The 20,464-nt window shown below is 39.6% G+C and overlaps 1 protein-coding gene across 1 annotated transcript; it reads left to right on the top strand.

Annotated features, from left to right (window-relative positions):
- The first annotated feature begins 2,848 nt into the window (after window positions 1-2,848).
- On the top strand, window positions 2,849-6,436 carry LOC134479616 (mucin-like protein 2). Its single transcript, XM_063264379.1, has 4 exons — window positions 2,849-2,956; window positions 3,673-3,711; window positions 4,495-4,761; window positions 6,261-6,436. Exons 1-4 carry the CDS (start codon window positions 2,899-2,901, stop codon window positions 6,308-6,310), a joined length of 414 nt encoding a protein of 137 aa, XP_063120449.1. The 5' UTR covers window positions 2,849-2,898; the 3' UTR covers window positions 6,311-6,436.
- Window positions 6,437-20,464: the final 14,028 nt, after the last annotated feature.

The following is a 20,464-nucleotide window of genomic DNA, read 5'->3' as shown; positions in this document are numbered from 1 at the left end:
CATGGACTTAGGAAGAGAGTGTCGTATTACACAGAATAGAAGTTAGAGGGATTATAAACTGCACAACCTGAATGCTCAGAATTGAACTCATGACCTGGAAGAACATCAACTTCTCTTAATAATGAAGCCATCTTTCCCAACCCTCTTGTTTCCAGTATTGTTCAATTGTCTTGGATTGAAATATTATCTTTATTGTTCATAGTGCTGGAGTCGGGGAGTGAAGGGAAGAGAGAGTGAGGAGGTGGGGTAGGGGTGGTGGTGGGGACTTTTGGAGACGGGGGGGTGGGGAGGAGGAATGGGATGAGGAACTGTTGGAGGGCAAACTGGGAGGGGGATAAAGACTGGACTTTAAAAAACAGATTAAAGGTTAAAATAGAATGTATGTCAGCTGAGAAAGCATAAGGAATAGCATTAATTCAACTTAGAAAACTAAGGAGAAAAGTGCATGGAAGTTAACACTGCAATATTTCCAATATCCACAGAGCGTAAGTATTATTGGTCTTGTGGAAAGATTTGGTTAAGTCCTGAATATAAGAGGAGGTAGGGGTTGAGAAAATGAGGTAGGAATGAGAGGGGAAGTCTATGGGCTATATTTAGGGAGACTAATGGAAGAACATACAATAAAATAGATATAGAGACACAGAGGACAGCCATGAAACCTAGATAAATAATTTAAAAACCGAAGCAAGATCATTAGGACATGTTTTCCGGGAGTCAATATTTTTAAAGGTAAAAGAAAAAGAGAAAGTTAATATTTCTTCTTTGATAGGATGGATTTCACTCATTCCTTCCCTGTGCTGTTTTAAATACTAAACTGCACTGACTGGGAAGGAGCAGCTTGGCTCTAGCTCAAACCTGTAAAACCAGGGTTTTGAGTATGCAATGCTGAAGTGAGTTCAATTGAATTGTCTTTGGTTTGAGTTTCTGTTCAGTTAAATATAATGTCACACTTCCTTTTCCCCAAACCTTAGCACAAAATATTCCTTTAGGGAACTTTTCAGGCCCTATTTCTCTTAAATGTGAGGGGTGGTCATGCACCCCTGCTTGGGTTTCTAAACCCAAAGAAGGAATGTTAACATCACACATGCTATTTATCGTTTTGGCTGGAAATGATCATCCTAACACACTGAAAGCTGTGCCAGCATCTGCCCCTGTAGTCTGCGCCTGACAGGCCAGGCCAGTTTGCATGTGGCTGTGACGTGGCTCTGGCCTGACTGCACTGAGGTAACCAATGTGCTTCACATTTGCATCTGTGTTCCTTCCCACAGCACCAGGCTGCACATTGCATTTCAGCCTCATCCCCTCATCGTGATTCTCCCTGCCTACTGTGATCCACTTCCCGTCATGTCTGCACAGCCTGTTTCATCTCTCCAGCCTGTGGTATCTGCAGCATTTGTGTGCTGCTGAGTAGAGTGGGGTGGGAAGGGAGAGAAGGGATAGGAACTGAAGCACCTCCTGGTCATTTCCATGACATTGCCCAAGATGCATAGTTTGTTGACATTCCTGCCTACTTCTTTGCAAAGATTCTTATTCCTTCGATCTCAATGATTATCTCCTGTAGGAATAAAAGCTCTTGTTCATAATCCTGTTTTCTTTCATGGATCACAATGTGGGTACAATCTGCCAGCCTGCTCAGAAATCCTGCGCTTTTTCTCACACCCCCACTGTTCTCAGCCCCTCCATGGTGCTTTCCCTTCACACACAGTCTCCACATATGCTTTCATAACACAAAAAAATCATGGCGCTCTCTTTTCCTCTTTCCCTCCTTCTAGATCATTTCCTCCCCCCATATAGGACTCTCCCTCCTTTAATGCCATACACAAATTTCTGATTAAATTTGTTCCTTCATATATGCTACATTGACCTTTTATCCTTTTGTTATTTGTTTCTTTATTTTCCAAAGCAGTAGGTTTTCTTAGTTTGGTTTGGTTTTTGAGTTTTTGCTGTTCTTGTTTGAAGTATATCTAGATTGAGGTATTTATGTACTTGGTTTTCTAGAATTTTCCCAATATCTATCATAGAGTCTAATTATATTTAAAAGTCTGGGTGTGGTGACATAAACTTTAACCTCAACACTTAAGAGGTAGATGCAGGAGGATCAGAAGTTGAAAGCTAGCTTTGGCTAAGAGATCCTATGTTAAAGACAAAACAAAGCAAAAAATAAAACATAAAAAACACAGAAAGAAGGAAGAGAAAAAGAAAAGAGAGAAGCAAAAAGAAAAGCTTAATGAATGGACTCAGTGGGTGCAGCCATTGAAAATGCTACTTTTCCCTGTCCTTTTACTCTTACATTTTGAATTTTATACAAGAATTTCTGAAATCCTGTTGCGTCATATTTGTTCTTCTCCATCAGTGTTGGGCTCCCACTCCCTGTGTGATGGGATGGCCCTTACTGAATACACGTGGGGACACTCTGGAAAACACATGGATTCAGCAGCTCTGCCCCAATTACTCCCTTGAAGGAGACACAAAGCTGAGGATTCTGTTCGTTTCTAACTTGTACTATGTCGAAGGGAGTAATGCAGACAGTGGGAAGACCATGCTGGCATCTTCAGCTGGTTGGAGTTTATGAGTATGGCAGCCTTGTGCCTCACACAAGAGAAAGCCAAAGTTCTTTACTGGACAACAGCTTGACTGGACACCTGTGTTCTCAGAATCAAGGATTTGTCAAACATTTGAAGTCATGACCTTTCTAAATGGCCTCTGGCTGTGCGGTTGATTCTCATTTACTTCACTTCCCAACCTTTCCCGTCACTCACTTACCAGGTTGTGGCAGCTTCTGATTGGTGAGCTCTCCATATATAGTCCCGCGATGTGGAACCCCGGTATCGACAGTCTTCCTTGTCTCCAAGTATTGGAGCCTGACCTTCTGTGTCTGCTGCTCTTCTACTTGTCACCATGAAGTTCCTGGCACTCCTGGTGTTGCTTGGTGTTTCCACTATTCTAGTCTCTTGCCGTAAGTGAAGATTTTTACTTTAACTTAAAATGTGGACCAGAATGTGTGAAGATACTTACTCTGTGAAACATGAATTTACAGATGCCTACATGCTGCTGTTTCTTGTCCTCCTATCTAGTACCTGTTTCTATCTCCATTTTTAAACTTAAGCAGTTTTTTCTTTTTTATTAATTTATTTATTCACTTTGCATCTTGATTGCATTTTTTATCATGTGTGTGTGTGTGTGTGTGTGTGTGTGTGTGTGTGTGTGTGTGTGTGTGTACATGCCATATGGTATCAGGGTCTCAAACATATTGTGGTGCATGTGAGGAGATTAGAGACAGGGGTCAGCTCTCCCCTTAATTCATATCACCCAGCTTGTAAGAGAAGTGCTTTTACCTACTGAGTCACCTTGCTGGCACTCACCTCCATTTTTTGGCACATCATTGTAGGTAGGTAGGTAGGTCGATTCCTCTGGGGTTCCAAATTCAGTCCAGTTTTTCATCACTGAAACACTTTGTTAGGATCAATAAGTTACATTTGAGAAGGTGATTAAAAACTTATTCCAGGGAAGCAAAACTTACCATGTGAGATTTCAAAGGTTTTCTTTTACCTGTGCATGTGCTTCCCTCAATCTATCAACTTGGTTGTAAATGTCTATAGTATCGTTCACATTCTCTATCTCATCAAAATGTTGCTTAAGTTCTTCTGTCTTATGTTGCTTATTTTTCTTCAGAGGACGCAGGGACAGACACTGCTGACACTTCTGATACTGGTGAGCCTGAGTCTATTACCTTCCTACCATAACCATTTTCCCTCCATAGCCTCTCGGTAACCAATGTCATTTGCATATTATGAGATGTGAAAAATTTTAGTAAAAACCACAAAGCTGCATTCCTAGTTATAAAATTATTTTGGATGTAAAGATATCATTCTATTCTTCCTCTAAGGATAATTAGGCCTCTGATATGGACTTAGAGGAGCTCTAGGCATTTATTGTTCTTATGCAGTAGACACAGGTCATGAAGTCTGATACTGTAGCTTAACTCTTACATGTGTGTGCATGGAAGGCCTTCCACAAATTAAGGGACTGAATATATAACTCATGTGTATAAAAGAGAGCAATTGTCACTGGAACAGACAACAAATTCCTGAAGGTGGCATGGAGTGAGGGCCTGGGACGTATTGCCAGGTGAGTTGAAGCAGCAGCAGAGGCCTGTTGTTTGCATCACTGTGCTAGTCTCAGAATGATGTTTGTTTCCCTTCGTGGAACTGGCATTGGAGGCTTTTGCCTAGAAGTTTCTCTGTGGATTTGGGCTTGGGTTTTATTTTTGTGTTCATGCCTGTCACAAAGTACTTGCTTGTGTCTTGGTTGGGTGTCATTGCCCAAGGTCATTGTAAGGTCATGAAAGATAAAGCAATAACATATATGATAGACGAAGTATTTGACAGAATTAGTGAATTCGGAATATGGAATGAATGTATAATTCTGGGTGGGACCAATATCATTCCAAAGAAGAGTCAGTATCTCACTTGGAGGTTTTCCTCCTAATTTCAGCTGATGGAACCACTGACTCTGGAACTCAGGCAGACGCTACTGATGGACAGCAAGATGCTGAGTCCTCTGATGGAACCAACGATGGTACTGAGGGCACTAGTGATGGCGGTGATGGTGATGCGCCTGCTGACCAGGATCAGGAACAGACAGATGATGAGAACACTACTGCAGATGAATCCTCCGATGATGATGATGTCGAGGAAGAAGGGGATGATGATGACGAGGAAGAAGAGAAAGAAGAGGACAAAAAGCCCAACCCAATACTCGGTATAAATATTTCATCTGACTTTGTTCCTTATGGGACTCATAGATTCCTTAGGTTCCCCATGGCCATAGTGAAGTGTATTTTAGGGAGGAAGTGGGAGAGGGTAAGGAGAGGGAGAAGAGACCTTTCTTTTATTTCTCTTTTCTAAATCCATCATATTGTCTATATAAGTACCAGAAAGATCAGAAGTTGACAAGAGTGTGTTATCAATTTTAACTGCATCACGCTGCAATATTAGGGTCCATTAGAGACAATGTACTTTCGGCAGAAATCATCGAAAGTGTAAAGTGCCTCTCCATGTAGCATGGCAACTGCACATGGTTTTTCTTTTTCTTAAATAAAAATTATGTCCTCCTTAGAGACTATTTTAAAAATAGGAGAAGAAAATGGCTTTGTGATGAGGTCTTCCATGGATGACTGTTACAGCATACATCAGTAGATTTCTAAAAGTTTAAAATTTTATTCAGGATGAGGGATTATTTTTTATTTGGGGTTTTTCCTTGCCCTTCAACTTTAAAATGATACCAATTATATTATATTGTACTATATTATATTTATTATATTATGTTATATGCATAAGTCAGGTATATTGTTATAAAATTCACATTTCTCATATGATTCAGATCTCTAGAAAATTAGTCCAGGTAATATATACTGAATATATATAAAATGAAAGAATGGTAGGCTTCAAATGAGCAGCTTTTCTCTGAGAGGAAGGGCGGTGATGGAGGATGGTGTTTGCCTCAGAGGACAAGGTGCTGAGGAATCTTCTCCTCTCTCATATGTGGACTGTTGTTTGTCATCTTGCTTGGTGATCTGTACTGGGCAGATGTTGAGTGAGTATATGGCTATAATTTCTTAATCAGAGAAGCTGGATTCTTTGTGCACTAATAGAATAAAAATTAATGCTAATCATCCTCCTTTTAAACTCTGTAAAATATCCGGACTAATGACTCCATTGTAGACTACATGTATGTAGATAGGAAAGGAAAATTGGTTGGCTTGTTTATTTTTGAGACAGTGCTTCCCCATGTAGTCCAGACTAACCATGAATTCCTCACTTTCCTGCCACTAATTCCTGAAGGTTAGAGTTCCAGGCCTCTGCCACCAGCACATCTGTGACTTCCACCTTTTTTTTTTTTTAGTATAGAACAGAGTATATTCAGGGCAGGGAGAGAGAGAGAGAGAGAGAGAGAGAGAGAGAGAGAGAGAGAGAGAGAGAAGCATGTGGAAGAGGGGAGGAAGGGAATGGGAAGAGAGGAGGGAAGAAAGGGTGAGAGGACAGAGCCTGGAGCAAGAGCAACTTTTACCTTTGAGGGATGAAAATTTCACAGTTTTCTTTGGGTGGGTGGGTGTTTTTGTTTGGTAATTTTTGTGTTTTTCGTTTCTTGGTTTTTGTTTCCTTTGGCTTCTGCTGAACATAGTAGTGTTGTTAGTCCCCCTCAGGTTACAACAAAAAAATGAAGACTCAATAAATCTTCTTACATTTTCTCTCTTACAGCATTGATTGAATTGGCTAAGAAACTGAAAGAAAAATATAAGTTGGGATAAGTTTTGATCTTCCTGGACCAGATTAAAACATCCTTGAATTGATTTCCTGCAATTATTTACCCTGACTATTCTCTCTCCCTCCTCTCTAACTTTTATCTTCTATGAAATAAACGATAGTCACAAGCAGCATCAAAACGCCTTTGTTTTTTATGTATGGGCTGATGACGACTGTGTAGGTAAATCCATGGAGATGCAAATTATTCTCAGGTACTTCCTTGAGCTCTGTTTAATAATTGGACTATAGCTTTATCTGAAAGATTACTGAGTTCATTCCACGATATAAACACAGAATTGAAAGTCTGAAAAAGACTTGAAATAACATCTATATCTTTAAATACGGCATAAATATTAGGCATATCACTAGAGGCCTGAGCTTCTAATATTAATATTCTATATTTTCAATATTAATATACTAATCCAGTGGTTTAAGTGTTTAGTTCTTAAACTAGTTCTAGTTTAAGTGTGTAGATTTTCTTCTAAATTCTTTTTGAATTATTGTTATACACAAAACAACATGAGAGCATTGAAAGGTTCAAGAGAAAAATCACAAGTCACACGTAAAAGAAAAACATCAGAAAACTAGATGACTCCTCAGTGGAAACTTTAAAGGCCAAATGAGTCTAAACCAATGAACTCCATTTTCTAAAGCCCACAGATGCCAACCCAGATTGATTTACGTGGCAGACACATCAGACACTGTTAAAGGAGAATGAAACTTTCCATGATATAATCAGATTAAAGAATGCACATCCATCAAGTCAATTCTACTAAGAAGATTAAAAACAATGATTCAGAATGAAAATAGGGATAGTTAGTGAAACACAAAATAGGTCTAAGAAAACAAACAGCAAAAGAGAAAGAGAGCAATCAACACTTTGCAATAGTAACTTTAAATATTAGTGGTCTCAATTTTACAAACAAACGACACAAGTTGGTTGAATCAATCAAGAAACAGAATCCACATTTGTTTTTGGTCTATGTGAAACCCATATCATCTTGTAGGATAGGTACCACCTCAGAATGAAAAGATTGAAATAAGTGTTCCAAACAACAGGGGCTAAGAAACAAAGAAGTGTGTTCCTTTCCAAATAGTAGAAACAAAACAAAACAAACTAACAAAGACCACCTTTTACCCAAATTAATTAGAAGTTTTTAAATTATATTTTCATCAAAGGAACATTTAACAATGAAGGTATTAATTCTAAACTTATATGCACCAAACTCTAGTGCATCCAATTTTATTAAAAACGTACTGCTGGAGACACCGCCCGGATCTGAAGAGACCCGATCAAAAGCTCCCTGCACCCAAATCCTGTGGGAGGGAGAGCTAAACCTTCAGAGGGGCAGACACGCCTGGGTAGCCCGAAGAGACTACACTCTGCCCATATTTCTGACTCCAGAGGAAAACACCTAAGGACATCTGGGACCCTGGTGCACGGGGGTTGTGGGAGAAGGCGGTGCAGGCACTCCTGGTTGCCACCCGAACGGAGAGCTCAAAAACAGACCTCCACGAGCAACTTCAGCCACGGGACCACAGGTAAGACCAACTTTTCTGCTCCAAGCGACCTGCCTGGTGGACTCAGGGCACAGGCCCACAGGAACAGCTGAAGACCAGTAGACAGGAAAGACTACACGCCCAAAAGCAGAACACTCTGTTCCCATAACTGGCTGAAAGAAAACAGCAAAACAGGTCTACAGCACTCCTGACACACAGGCCTATAGGAAGGTCTAGCCACTGTCAGAAATAGCAGAACAAGGTAACACCAGAGACAACCTGATGGCAAGAGGCAAGCACAGGAACCGAAGCAACAGAAACCAAGACTACATGGCATCACCGGAGCCCAATTCTCCCACCAAAGCAAACACTGAATATCCAAACATACCAGAAAAGCAAGATCTAGATTCAAAATCACATTTGATCATGATGATGGAGGACTTCAAGAAAGACGTGAAGAACTCCCTTAGAGAAATGCAGGAAAACATAAATAAACAAGTAGAAGCCTATAGAGAGGAATCACAAAAATCCCTGAAAGAATTCCAGGAAATCACTATCAAACAGGTGAAGGAATTAAAAATGGAAATAGAAGCAATAAAGAAAGCACAAAGGGAGACAAGCCTGGATATAGAAAACCAAAGGAAGAGACAAGGAGCTGTAGATACAAGCATCACCAACAGAATACAAGAGATAGAAGAGAGAATTTCAGGAGCAGAAGATTCCATAGAAATCATCGACTCAACTGTCAAAGATAATGTAAAGCGGAAAAGGCTACTGGTCCAAAACATACAGGAAATCCAGGACTCAACGAGAAGATCAAACCTAAGGATAATAGGTATGGAAAAGAGTGAAGACTCCCAGCTCAAAGGACCAGTAAATATCTTCAACAAAATCATCGAAGAAAACTTCCCTAACCTAAAGAAAAAAATGCCCATAAACATACAAGAAGCCTACAGAACTCCAAATAGATTGGACCAGAAAAGAAACTCCTCCTGTCACATAATAGTCAAAACACCAAATGTACAAAACAAAAAAGGAATATTAAAAGCAGTAAGGGGAAAAGGTCAAGTAACATATAAAGACAGACCTATCAGAATCACACCAGACTTCTCATCAGAGACTATGAAAGCCAGAAGATCCTGGACAGATGTCATACAGACCCTAAGAGAACACAAATGCCAGCCCAGGTTATTGTATCCAGCAAAACCTTCAATTAACATAGATGGAGAAACCAAGATATTCCATGACAAAACCAAATTTACACAATATCTTTCTATAAATCCAGCCCTACAAAGGATAATACATGGTAAAGCCCAACATAAGGAGGCAAGCTACACCCAAGAAAAAGCAAGAAACTAATCGTCTTGGCAACAAAACAAAGAGAAGAAAAGCACACAAACATAATCTCACATCCAAATACGAATATAACCAGAAGCAATAATCACTATTCCTTAATATTTCTCAACATCAATGGTCTCAACTCCCTAATAAAAGACATACATTAACACACTGGATACGAATGAGGACCCTGCATTCTGCTGCCTACAGGAAACACACCTCAGAAACAACAACCGACACTACCTCAGAATGAAAGGCTGGAAAACAACTTTCCAAGCAAATGGTCTGAAGAAACAAGCTGGAGTAGCCATTCTGATATCGAATAAAATCAATTTTCAACTAAAAGTCATCAAAAAAAGATAAGGAAGGACACTTCATTTTCATCAAAGAAAAAATCCACGAAGATGAACTCTCAATCCTAAATATCTATGCTCCAAATACAAGAGCACCTACATACATAAAAGAAACCTTACTAAAGCTCAAAGCACACATTGCACCTCACACAATGATAGGAGGTTTCAACACCCCACTCTCATCAATGGACACATCATGGAAACAGAAATTAAACAGAGACAAAGACAGACTAGGAGAAGTCATGAGCCAAATGAACTTAACAGATATTTATAGAACATTCTATTCTAAAACAAAAGGATGTACCTTCTTCTCACCACCTCATGGTACTTTCTCCAAAATTGACCACATAATGGGTCATAAAACAGGCCTCAATAGATACAGAAAGATAGAAATAATTCTATGCGTCCTGTCAGACCACCATGGGCTAAAGTTAGTCTTCAATAACAGTAAGGAAAGAACACCCACATATACATGGAAGTTGAACAATGCTCTGCTCAATGATAACCTGTTCAGGGAAGAAATGAAGAAAGAAATTAAAGATTTCTTAGAATTTAATGAAAATGAAATTACAACATACCCAAACTTACAGGACACAATGAAAACTGTTCCAAGAGGAAAACTCATAGCTCTGAGTGCCTGCAGAATGAAACAGGAGAGAGCATATGTCAGCAGCCTGACAGTGCACCTAAAATCTCTAGAACAAAAAGAAGCAAATACACCCAGGAGGAGTAGAAGGCAGGAAATAATCAAACTCAGAGCTGAAATCAACCAAGTAGACACAAAAAGGACCATACAAAGAATCAACAGAACCAAAAGCTGGTTCTTTGAGAAAATCAACAAGATAGATAAACCCTTAGCCAGACTAACCAGAAGACACAGAGAGTGTGTCCAAATTAACAAAATCAGAAATGAAAAGGGAGACATAACAACAGAGCCAGAGGAAATTCAAAAAAATCACCAGATCCTACTACAAAAGCCTATATTCAACAAAACTTGAAAGTCTGGAGGAAATGGACAATTTCCTAGACAGATACCAGGTACCGAAGTTAAATCAGGAACAAATAAACCATGTAAACAACCCGATAACTGCTAAAGAAATAGAAGCAGTCATTAAAAGTTTCCCAACCAAAAAGAGCCCAGTTCCAGATGGGTTCAGTGAAGAATTCTATCAGACCTTCATAATAGACCACATACCAATACTATTCAAACTATTGCACAAAATGAAACAGACAGAGTGCTACCAAATTCCTTCTATGAAGCTACAATTACTCTTATACCTAAACCACACAAAGACCCAACAAAGAGAACTTCAGACCAATCTCCCTTATGAATATTGACGCAAATATACTCAATAAAATTCTTGCAAACTGAATCCAAGAGCACATCAAAACAATCATCCATCATAATCAAGTAGGCTTCATTCCAGGGACGCAGTGATGGTTTAATATACGGAAAACCATCAACATAATCCACGAAGTGAAACGATATATATATATATATATATATATATATATATATATATATTATATCGAAGTGAAAGATATATATATATAACGAAGCGAAAGAACAAAACCACATGTTCATTTCATTAGATGCTGAGAGGCATTTGACAAAATTCAACACCCTTTCATGATAAAAGTCCTGGAAAGAACAGGAATTTAAGGCCCATACCTAAATATAGTAAAAGCCATATACAGCAAACCAGTCGCTAACATTAAACTAAATGGAGAGAAACTTGATGCAATCCCACTAAAATCAGGGACTAGACAAGGCTGCCCACTCTCTCTCTACTTATTCAATATAGTTCTTGAAGTTCTAGCCAGAGCAATCAGACAACAAAAGGACATCAAAGGGAAAGGAAGAAGTCTAAATACCACTATTTGGAGATGATATGATTGCATACATAAGTCATCACAAAAGTTCCACCAGAGAACTACTAAACCTGATAAACACCTTCAGCAAAGTGGCTGGGTATAAAATTAACTCAAATAAATCGGTGGCCTTCGTCTACACAAAAGAGAAACAAGCCGAGAAAGAAATTAGGGAAACGACACCCTTCATAATAGTCCCAAATAATATAAAATACCTCGGTGTGACTTTAACCAAGAAAGTGAAAGATCTGTATGATAAGAACTTCAAGCCTCTGAAGAAAGAAATTAAAGAAGATCTCAGGAGATGGAAAGATCTCCCATGCTCATGGATTGGCAGGATTAATAAAGTAAAAATGGCCATTTTACCAAAAGCGATCTACAGATTCAATGCAATCCCCATCAAAATTCCAACCCAATTCTTCATAGAGTTAGACAGAACAATTTATAAATTCATCTGGAATAACAAAAAACCCAGGATAGCTAAAACTATCTTCAACAATAAAAGGACTTCTGGGGGAATCACTATCCCTGGACTCAAGCACTATTACAGAGCAATAGTGATAAAAACTGCATGGTATTGGTACAGAGACAGACAGATAGACCAGTGGAATAGAATTGAAGACCCAGAAATGAATCCACACTCCTATGGTCACTTTATTTTTGACTAAGAAGCCAAAACCATCCAATGGAAAAAAGATAGCATTTTCAGCAAAAGGTGCTGTTTCAACTGGAGGTCAGCGTGTAGAAGAATGCAGATCGATCCATGCTTATCACCCTGTACAAAGCTCAAGTCCAAGTGGATCAAGGACCCCCACATCAAACCAGATACACTCAAACTAATAGAGGAAAAAGTGGGGAAGCATCTCGAACACATGGGCACTGGAGAAAATTTCCAAAACAAAACACCAATGGCTTATGCTCTGAGATCAAAAATAGACAAATGGGATCTCATAAAACTGCAAAGCCTCTGTAAGGCAAATGACACTGTTGTTAGGACAAAACGGCAACCAACAGATTGGAAAAAGATCTTTACCAATCCTACAACTGATAGAGGGCTTATGTCCAAAATATACAAAAAACTCACAAAGTTAGACCGCAAGGAGACAAATAACCCTATTAAAAAATGGGGTTCAGAGCTAAACAAAGAATTCACAGCTGAGCAATGCCGAATGGCTGAGAAACACCTAAAGAAATGTTCAACATCTATAGTCATAAGGGAAATGCAAATCACAACAACCCTGGGATTTCACCTCACACCAGTGAGAATGGCTAAGATCAAAAACTCAGGGGACAGCAGATGCTGGCGAGGATGCGGAGAAAGAGGAACACTCCTCCATTGTTGGTGGGATTGCAGACTGGTACAACCATTCTGGAAATCAGTCTGGAGGTTCCTCAGAAAATTGGACATTGAACTGCCTGAGGATCCAGCTATACCTCCTTTGGGCATATACCCAAAAGATGCCCCAACATATAAAAAAGACACGTGCTCCACTATGTTCATCGCAGCCTTATTTATAATAGCCAGAAGCTGGAAAGAACCCAGATGCCCTTCAACAGAGGAATGGATACAGAAAATGTGGTACATCTACACAATGGAATATTACTCAGCTATCAAAAACAAAGACTTTATGAAATTCATAGGCAAATGGATGGAACTGGAAAATATCATCCTGAGTGAGGTAACCCAGTGACAGAAATACACACATGGTATGCACTCATTGATAAGTGGATATTAGCCCAAATGCTCGAATTACCCTAGATGTTCAGAAAACATGAAACTCAAGAAGGATTACCAAAATGCGAATCCTTCACTCTTTCTTTAAAAGGGGAACAAGAATACACTCAGGAGGGTATAGGGAGGCAAAGTTTAGAATAGAGGCTGAAGGAATGCCCATTCAGAGCCTGCCCCACATGTGGCCCATACATATACAGCCACCAAACTAGATAAGATGGATACAGCAAAGAGGTGCAGGCTGATAGGTACTGGATGTCGATCTTTCCTGAGAGACACAGCCAGAATACAGCAAATACATAGGCGAATGCCAGCAGCAAATCACTGAACTGAGATCGGGACTGCCATTGAAGGAATCAGAGAAAGAACTGAAAGAGCTTGAAGGGGCTCGAGACCCCATATGACCAACAATGCCAACCAACCAGAGCTTCCAGGGACTAAGCCACCACCCAAAGACTATACATGGACTGACCCTGGACTCTGACCTCATAGGTAGCAATGAATAGCCTGGTAAGGGCACCAGTGGAAGGGGAAGCCCTTGGTCCTGCCAAGACTGAACCCCAGTGAACGTGATTGTTGAGGGGAGGGTGGTAAGGTGGGGAGGACGGGGAGGGGAACACCTATCTAGAAGGGGAGGGGGAGGGGTTAGGGGGATGTTTGCTTGGAAACCGGGAAAGGTGGATAACAATCAAAATGTAAATAAGAAATACCCAAGTTAATAAAGATTAAAAAAAAACACCAAAAAACAAACAAACAAACAAAAAACCAATGACTTCATGAAATTCTTAGGCAAATGGATGGAACTAGAAAATATCATCCTGAGTGAGGGAACCCAATCACAAAAGAATGCACATGATATGTACTCACTATTAAGTGGATATTAGCACAAATGCCTAGAACACCCTAGATACAATTTACACACCACATGAAACTCAAGAAGGAAGACAAAAGTTGGGATGCTTCAGTGCTTCTTAGAAGGGAGAAGAAAATACTCTCAGGAGGAAAAACAAAAGAAAGTGTGGAGCAGAGACTGAAGGAAAGGCCATCCAGAGACTGCCTCACATGGGGATCCATCCCACATGCAGTCACCAAACCCAGTCAGTATTGGGGATGCCAAGAGGTGCAGGCTGACAGGCGCCTGATATAGCTGATGTAGCTGTCTCCTGAGAGGCTCTGCCAGAGCCTGACAAATAGAGGTGGATGCTTGCAGCCAATCATTGGACAGAAAACGGGGTCCCTAATGGAGGAATTAGAGAAAGGACTGAGGTAACTGAGGGGATTTGCAACCGCATAGGAAGAACAACAATATCAACAATCAGATACCCCAGAGCTCCCAGAGACTAAACCACCAACCAAAGAGTACACATGGAGCAATCCTTGGCTCCAGTCGCATATGTAGCAGGGAATGGGCCTTGTCAGGCATCAATGAGAGGAGAAGCTCTTGGTCCTAGGAAGGCTCGATATCCCAGTGTAGGGGAATGGCAGGACAGTGAGGCAGAAGGGAGTGGGTGGGTTGGTGAGGGAGCACCCTCATGGAGGCAGGGGGTGGAGGGATGGGATGGGGGTTTTCCAGAGGGGAAATGGGGAAAGAGGATAACATTTAAAATGTACAATAAAGAAACTATCCAATACAAGAAAAAAATTGGAAAAAAAGTAAAGATTGGAGGATTCCTAAGAGACCTAGCACACACCCAATATTTGTTACTGTTTAACTTTTGTCACACATTGTTACTATTTAATGCCTGCTTAAATGTCACCTCTCCAAATAAGCTTCAATGGCTTCCAAACTAGTCACCCCAGGTTAGAGCAGGTTTCATGCAGTGCTTAGAATTACCTGACATTTGCTTATCTACTTCATAATTTGCTTGTCGGTTTTTTATCTTCTCTATACAATGTCAACTTGATTATTTTCACTCTTATACTCTAAGTAATTCATGCCGTGGGGATTTCATTGGCTGATCACAGTGAGGTGGAATATATTGTATTGCTCATTAACAGCATTGTGAACGTTCTGTGTCCATTACACTAGGTACGTGCTTGATAAATGCGTGACTGAAGCTTGACTAGATGGACGGGTGATGAAGCAGGATTCACACAAATTTAAATTAAGGGTTAGGCCAGAAAAGATAGAGAACGTTGCTAAAGGTATTCATGAGGTAGCCTACATCTACCAGAGCAAGGACTAGGCAGGATCTGGATAATGTCTTAGAAGTAGACACCAAGCCTGTGTTTTATGACATTAAATAGACAGAGAAAGGGAAGATAGGCAGGAATTCAACAAAGAGAGTTAACTGAGGAAAGACCTTTTGGTGCTCAGCTATATGAATGCCTTATTATTGTCTGACATATTTGTAATGATCTATTTGGTCTATGTAATTGTTAACTATATATTTGTAACTACTAATTTGGTCTTTCATGTCTTGCTATAGAGACCCTAGAAACACATTTATAGCTCATTGCAAATGAATGTGAGGCCAGAATATATACTTGTTGTGTAAAGCGGGATGAATCACTCCCAAAAATTGTTGCATCTCGTGCTGACTCTGGGTATAAGCACAAAGATTTAATTCTTTTTTTTTGTCCACAAAGCAGATAGTATAAAAGTTGGAAAATTTGGCCATTGGTATGTAAACACTCAAATATTTGTTGTAACGCTGAGTGGTGAAACATTCACTTAGTCTCAAGGGTCATGCGGTCGGCAGAAATTGGACATACAAATGAGCTGCCCCTTTCCAGGAGAATGCAAAGGCTCCACAGGAAAGCAGTCACCACTCAGCTGTCCAAGTAAACTTCAAGACAGTTTCTGCAGTGAAATTTCAGAGTTGTTCCTCCCCAAAGGTCCAGGTCCTAGTCCATTGTTTGAGAGTCAGGAAAGTCCTGTCCTAAATAAAAGATTAGTCTACCCTTAAATCCTGAGAATTGAGAAAATTTCCTTCAGATCAATCTACTGTCCTTCCTCAACCCATCATCATCTACCTTGCATGTTTGTTTCTTGTGCATTTATTGTTTTTTGTAATTGTTTCTCAATTAGGCTATTTGTTTTTGAGACAAGGTAGATGTCCTCAAACTCATTGCTATCCTCCTGCCTCTGTCTCCGAGTGCTGGAATTATAGGTTTTTGTCACTATGGACAATTTTACTCCCATGGATTTTGAATGGCTATTCCAAACAAACAACAATTCTGAAAAAATAACAAATGCTGTCCATGCAGTCAATATTCAAAGGAATAAAATCTCCTTGTGTTGCTATACTATGCTTTCCTGTCTTCCTAAGGACATTCCATTATTTCTTCTTGTGCTAGGCTTTGTTCTATTACTAGAACAAATGCCTGACAGAAATAATGTAACAGACAGATTTACACTGGCTGACAGTTTCAGAGGGTTAGGGTCAAGGTCAGCTAGCTCTAGTGCTTTGGGCCTAAGTGAGGTAAAGGATCAGCAGTGGGAATACGTGGTCTAGGATACAGAAGGGAAGCAGAAGGAAGGCCCTGGGCACATGGTAGACCCTTCAAAGACACAAACCCAATGACTACTTCCTCCAACACATCCCACCTAGTAGTCCAGGTAGCTATGAATCCATCAGTGAATCCATTGGCTAAGGTAAAAATACACGTGATCCAAACACCTCTCAGCAGAGACAGCAGCTGTAGAACACACGTTCAGTATATGAGACTTTCTCAAGGACAGAGAAAAGATGCTTCTGAACACAGTGGCAGGCTCCCCTGAAGTGCATAAGGCAACTCATTGTCCTTCTCCACATCCTGGTCATTGGCCCTCACATGAACCTGTGGAAATTCGCCATCATGTCACAAGGAATCCTTCTTGATTCCTTGGGTAAATATTCTGATTTCAGTGCCAGGATGACCTTTAGATGATTAAGAATTGTGCTGTTTCCTGATTGCCTCCCTGTACCTTACACTTTTCCACGTCAGTGCTTTTTTTTAAATCACACTTGCTGATGACTATGTCAGTATTTCGAAACATTTATTCAGTGATCTGCTCCAGACTTAAGGACATGCTGGTAGTTTGAAACTAGTGTTGATGTTCAGTGCTCATTTCAAAGTCAGAACTACAACTTTTAATAAAAACAACCATTTTTGTAGTAAAATAATTTTTGCCTAAACTCAAGAATATTTTAAACAAAAAGTCTTTTCTGATCCAAGAGCAGGGTATAGAAAATTTTCACTGAGAGTCAAAAGAACTCTGAAAATCTATACAAATAGGCCTCATGAGAGATTACTAACCCCCACCCCCACCCCATGCCTATGGAGCACTGTCTCTAGATAAAACTGTCCCTAGAAATGCTTAACTTGACTCTAATTATGATGAATCCTCAAATAAAACTCCAGCTGTGGACATTTTATGAAGGGGTATGAATTTTACTCTTGAGTTTGCAAATGTCTTCAGAAATGAAGAAATTGGAAGATGCTCTGCAATAAAGAACACACGAAAACCCACTTAAAAAGAATATGTGGTATGTGTGTGGGGTAAGATGAACTGTGGATTGCAGACCTTTCTTTGAAAAACATAATTATGTTTTTAGACACATTAGACAATAGACACATTTTTTAAGAAAAACCAGGGCTGGAGAGATGGCTCAGTGGTTAAGAGCACTGACTGCTTTTCCAGAGGTCCTGAGTTCAATTTCCAGCAACCACATGGTGGTTCACAACCATCTGTAATGGGATCTGATGCCCTCCTCTGGCATGCGACGGTATATGCAGCAGAGCACTCATACATTAAATAAAATTAAAAAAAGAAAAAAGAAAAACAAGCATTGCATATATGTTGGATTTAAAGAATTAAAACCTGCACCATTGTAATGTAGATGCTTGTAATGCCTGAGCTCTAGAGGGTGAACTACATAGGAAGACCATGTTACCAAAAAAAAAGCAATAATAATAATAATAATAATAATAATAATAAATTATTCCGTTAGTGTGTAGTTGAATTTTAATAGAAAATATTTAGTTTTACAAAAATTAATTGGTGAATATTTAATGACCTGAGAAAACATTGTATCTGTTCTTCAATTAACCTCCAAACCAAGGGCATGAACACTTCAAGTAAAGGACACATCCAGAGACTATGCTGAATACTTACATCTGAGCTCAACCATGATGTCACCCACAGAGATACGTTTGAAGTTGCCTTCAAATGATTTCTATCTTCATCTTTTCAAATAGTGCCATGTGTGCCCACATACCATCAAGAGGCAACAAATTCCTTAGGTAATGTTCTCCAATCTGTCATGCACGTGTTCTATGAGCACATGAAAGTAACTATTGTTTAGTTACTTAAAATTTGAGAGGAAATATGTGACAAAACAATGTTTGTTTCAAGAATGGAAAAATGCAGTAACAGGAATCTAAAAAGGAACAAGGTAAAAGCAGCATGGACAGATAATGTGTGAGTGGATGGCAGGGCTACAGTCCTCTGTCCCACTCAGCCTCTGCCTTCCTTTAAGGCCAGCCCTGCATGTTGTCTCTGCACCCAGCCTTACAGGGCCACCCTCCTCAGAGAGAAGAGACATAGATGGCAAATATCCCTAAGAGTGAAACAATGCTTCCTTGACAGATTTCTTCTTGCCATACATCACAAATTTCCATGATTTTGAAGAGAAGCCTCATTTAATGACAACACAACTGTCCCTAGTGTAGCTGCAAGAGGGAAGGCAATTTTTTCAAATGTATCTAAAGATATTGAAGAAAAAAATTCATTTCAACTAACAACTGTTCTGCTGTTTTTCAAAGATGAACTCTATAGTACAGATGGGGTCTGACTGACTACTAGAGTGTATTTCATGCAAAAGGGATGATTCCGGGGAGCTTTCGGCTAGACAGGAGGTAAAAAGAAAGTTCTATTTTTGGAAGAAATGTGAAAGATGATAAGTGTATGAAGAAAATTAATCATGCCAATATGATGGAAATGCTCAGAAAAAATGACAATCTTTCTTTTATATTTGAATGTATGAAAGAAAATCTCTATCAAAACAAAACTAGACAAAAAAAAAAACAAAAACAAAAACAAAATAAAACAAAAAAAAAAAACTGTTCCCTGAGCCAGTCATCGGAAATACTACTCATAAAATACTGTCAGGGTCAGCCCTCATCAGTTACAATAGCTGTTTTTCACAGGAACATGAAACTGGAAAACAGGTAGAAAATTATGATTCGGGACTTGCAAAAGAACTAAGATCATACCACCATGTATTGACTATGAATCTAACAAACCACGTTGTATACCTAAGGTTTTGTAAAGAACTTCATTGTATGGGACAATGAGCATGGCTCAACAGGTAAAGGTGCTGGGCATCAAGGCTGAAAACTTAAGTTTGATTCCCAAGACCCATGTAGTAAAGAGAGAGAGAGAGAGAGAGAGAGAGAGAGAGAGAGAGAGAGAGAGAGAATCATTACTGTCAAGCATCCCAAAGCACCTCTCCACAGAGCTAAAGCAGGTTCCTGCCCGAGGAAGTATCTATAGATACCCACTTCTCTCCTGAGATTGGGAAGAAAACAGGAGAAATGGGTAAAAAAAAAGATACTTCTATTTTATTTCTTTCCTAAAAGTGAAATGCATTTCTACGCATTGTTGCCCACGGTGCTGATACCTGGGTAGGACTTTACAATGTTTTGAATAGACTATTTATGTCTTTAGTAGTTATCTACAAATTAATAAATTGTAGAAGTGTAATATTTTTATAAATACAAGAAATGAATGGTTTGAGAGTTTTTCTCTAATTGGCTGTGTTTCAGCCTAAGCTAGTCCATGTTCATCACCTTGTAGTTTTTGCCTAGCACAGGTGGGCCTCATGGGCTGTTAGCTACTGGCTAATCTGACTAAGTCTCTGCTCTGCTCCCTTAGCAAAAGCAGAAAGACTGTAACAATCTTTACTTCTCTACATTGGAACAATGAGATGACATCAGTGGTTGATCTCATCATAGCAATGTCTTAGAAATAAATTTCTCCTCAGTATTCAGAGAAGATCAGAATTGTGTCCTGATCTCAGTGCAGTCTGCTAGACCTCAGCCAAACTGACTTTGTCCTGACTGGCAAACTCAGTAGCTTCAAGACTTCCATATGAATCATGCCAAGGTTCCACTGTCATCTGTTCATTGCGAATGTCCTCAAAACTTGTTGATATGAGTTCCCAAATCCTGTTTCCGTGTTCATTGCAGAAGCAAAGATGTTGGGTGCCAGCTGGCCCTCATGTACACTGGTGTGAATCACAAACTCAGCTCTGACCTCCACACTCATGCCACAGAGAAAATGTGTCTCGTTACCACAATAGGGCTTCACGCAGTGCATCATTTTAGTTTTATTTCTAAACTGTTTTCAAATAAACACATTGCATTTAAGATTACTC

Source organism: Rattus norvegicus, chromosome 7, assembly GCF_036323735.1.
Source record: "Rattus norvegicus strain BN/NHsdMcwi chromosome 7, GRCr8, whole genome shotgun sequence".
NCBI lineage: Eukaryota > Metazoa > Chordata > Mammalia > Rodentia > Muridae > Rattus > Rattus norvegicus.
The sequence above is the reverse complement of the archived record's forward strand: the minus strand, read 5'-3'. Positions and strand labels throughout refer to the sequence as shown.

Coding starts and splice junctions, on each gene's coding strand:
- LOC134479616 (XM_063264379.1), top strand. CDS start 2,899: ATGAAGTTCCTGGCACTCCTGGTGTTGCTTGGTGTTTCCACTATTCTA. Junction 2,957..3,672: donor CACTATTCTAGTCTCTTGCC/GTAAGTGAAGAT, acceptor ATTTTTCTTCAG/AGGACGCAGGGACAGACACT. Junction 3,712..4,494: donor TGCTGACACTTCTGATACTG/GTGAGCCTGAGT, acceptor TCCTAATTTCAG/CTGATGGAACCACTGACTCT.